This window comes from Octopus bimaculoides, chromosome 25, assembly GCF_001194135.2.
Source record: "Octopus bimaculoides isolate UCB-OBI-ISO-001 chromosome 25, ASM119413v2, whole genome shotgun sequence".
Classification (NCBI taxonomy): domain Eukaryota; kingdom Metazoa; phylum Mollusca; class Cephalopoda; order Octopoda; family Octopodidae; genus Octopus; species Octopus bimaculoides.
In genome coordinates this window covers 6,189,329-6,190,462 of record NC_069005.1, presented here as the reverse complement: position 1 = coordinate 6,190,462, position 1,134 = coordinate 6,189,329, and the positions used below count along the sequence as shown (strand labels likewise).

General features: G+C 44.5%; 1 protein-coding gene across 1 annotated transcript in view; it reads right to left on the bottom strand.

The window, feature by feature from the left end:
- LOC106868777 (uncharacterized) overlaps positions 1-1,134 on the bottom strand; it is a 29,528-nt gene that overhangs the window by 18,715 nt on the left and 9,679 nt on the right. The window contains exon 7 of the mRNA XM_052976811.1: positions 588-751. Within this exon, the coding sequence (XP_052832771.1) occupies positions 588-751 (164 nt within the window). The remainder of the gene's footprint in view (positions 1-587; positions 752-1,134) is intronic.

The window sequence follows — 1,134 nt, the reverse complement described above, 5'->3', positions numbered from 1 at the left end:
ACCGCTAAGCATTTTGCCCGTGCTAACGTTTCTTATTTCTTTATTGCCCACAAGGGGCTAAACATAGAGGGGACAAACAAGGACAGACAAAGGGATTAAGTCGATTACATCGACCCCAGTGCGAAGCTGATACTTAATTTATCGACCCCCGAAAGGATGAAAGGCAAAGTCGACCTCGGCGGAATTTGAACTCAGAACGTAACAGCAGACGAAATACCGCTAAGCATTTCGCGCGGCGAGCTAACGTTTCTGCCAACTCGCCGCCTTGGAGGTTAAATAAATATTAATAATAACAAAAGCCAAAATTTCTACTCACGTTACGAATAACTCCATTATGAACGTGACTGACCACGACCACACCTTCAACCTCCCGGTTAGTGAACCGGAAGGAACTTCCGTTAATAGTGGTCAACGCCATTCTGTCCATGTTGGACATTATCTTCTGCCTGGTGTCCAAATCGGTCAAGTATTCATTACAGATGCCCTTATACGACACGCCACACTTTTCCTGTAGGGTCATTTGAATGCCTTTGGCCAAAGAAAACACAGCGTTTATGGTAGGAACCACTTGGTGATTCTGTTCGAACCGATTGTCCACAAGCGAATCGCTGACGGTGCAGTTTGTACCCAAATAGCACCCGTAGTAGATCTCGAAGTACTCGTTAAACCAAGGGTTAGTTTGGTTTTTACTGTTGCTTGGGGTCTTTTTAAGGAGCCATGACTTAAATTCTTCAAGAATCGGGAACTTCGTCTGCGAAAGAAAAGACAAGAAATTATGACAAGTCTTTTCGCTTTTTTTACTAGTTTCAGTCATTAGACTGCGGCCATGCTGGAGCACGGCCTTGAAGAAATTTTTAGTCGAATGAATCGACCCCAGTACTTAATTTGTTGGTAAGCCTGGTACTTATTCTATCGGTCTCTCTTTTGCCGAACCGCTAAGTTACGGAGATGTAGAATACACGAACACCGGTTGTCAAGTGGTGGCGGGGAAGAAAAACACACAGACACAGACATAGACACAGACACAGACACAGACACACACACAGACACAGACACACAGACACACACAGACACACACAGATACACACAGACACAGACACACACACACACACACACACACACATTAAGATGAAT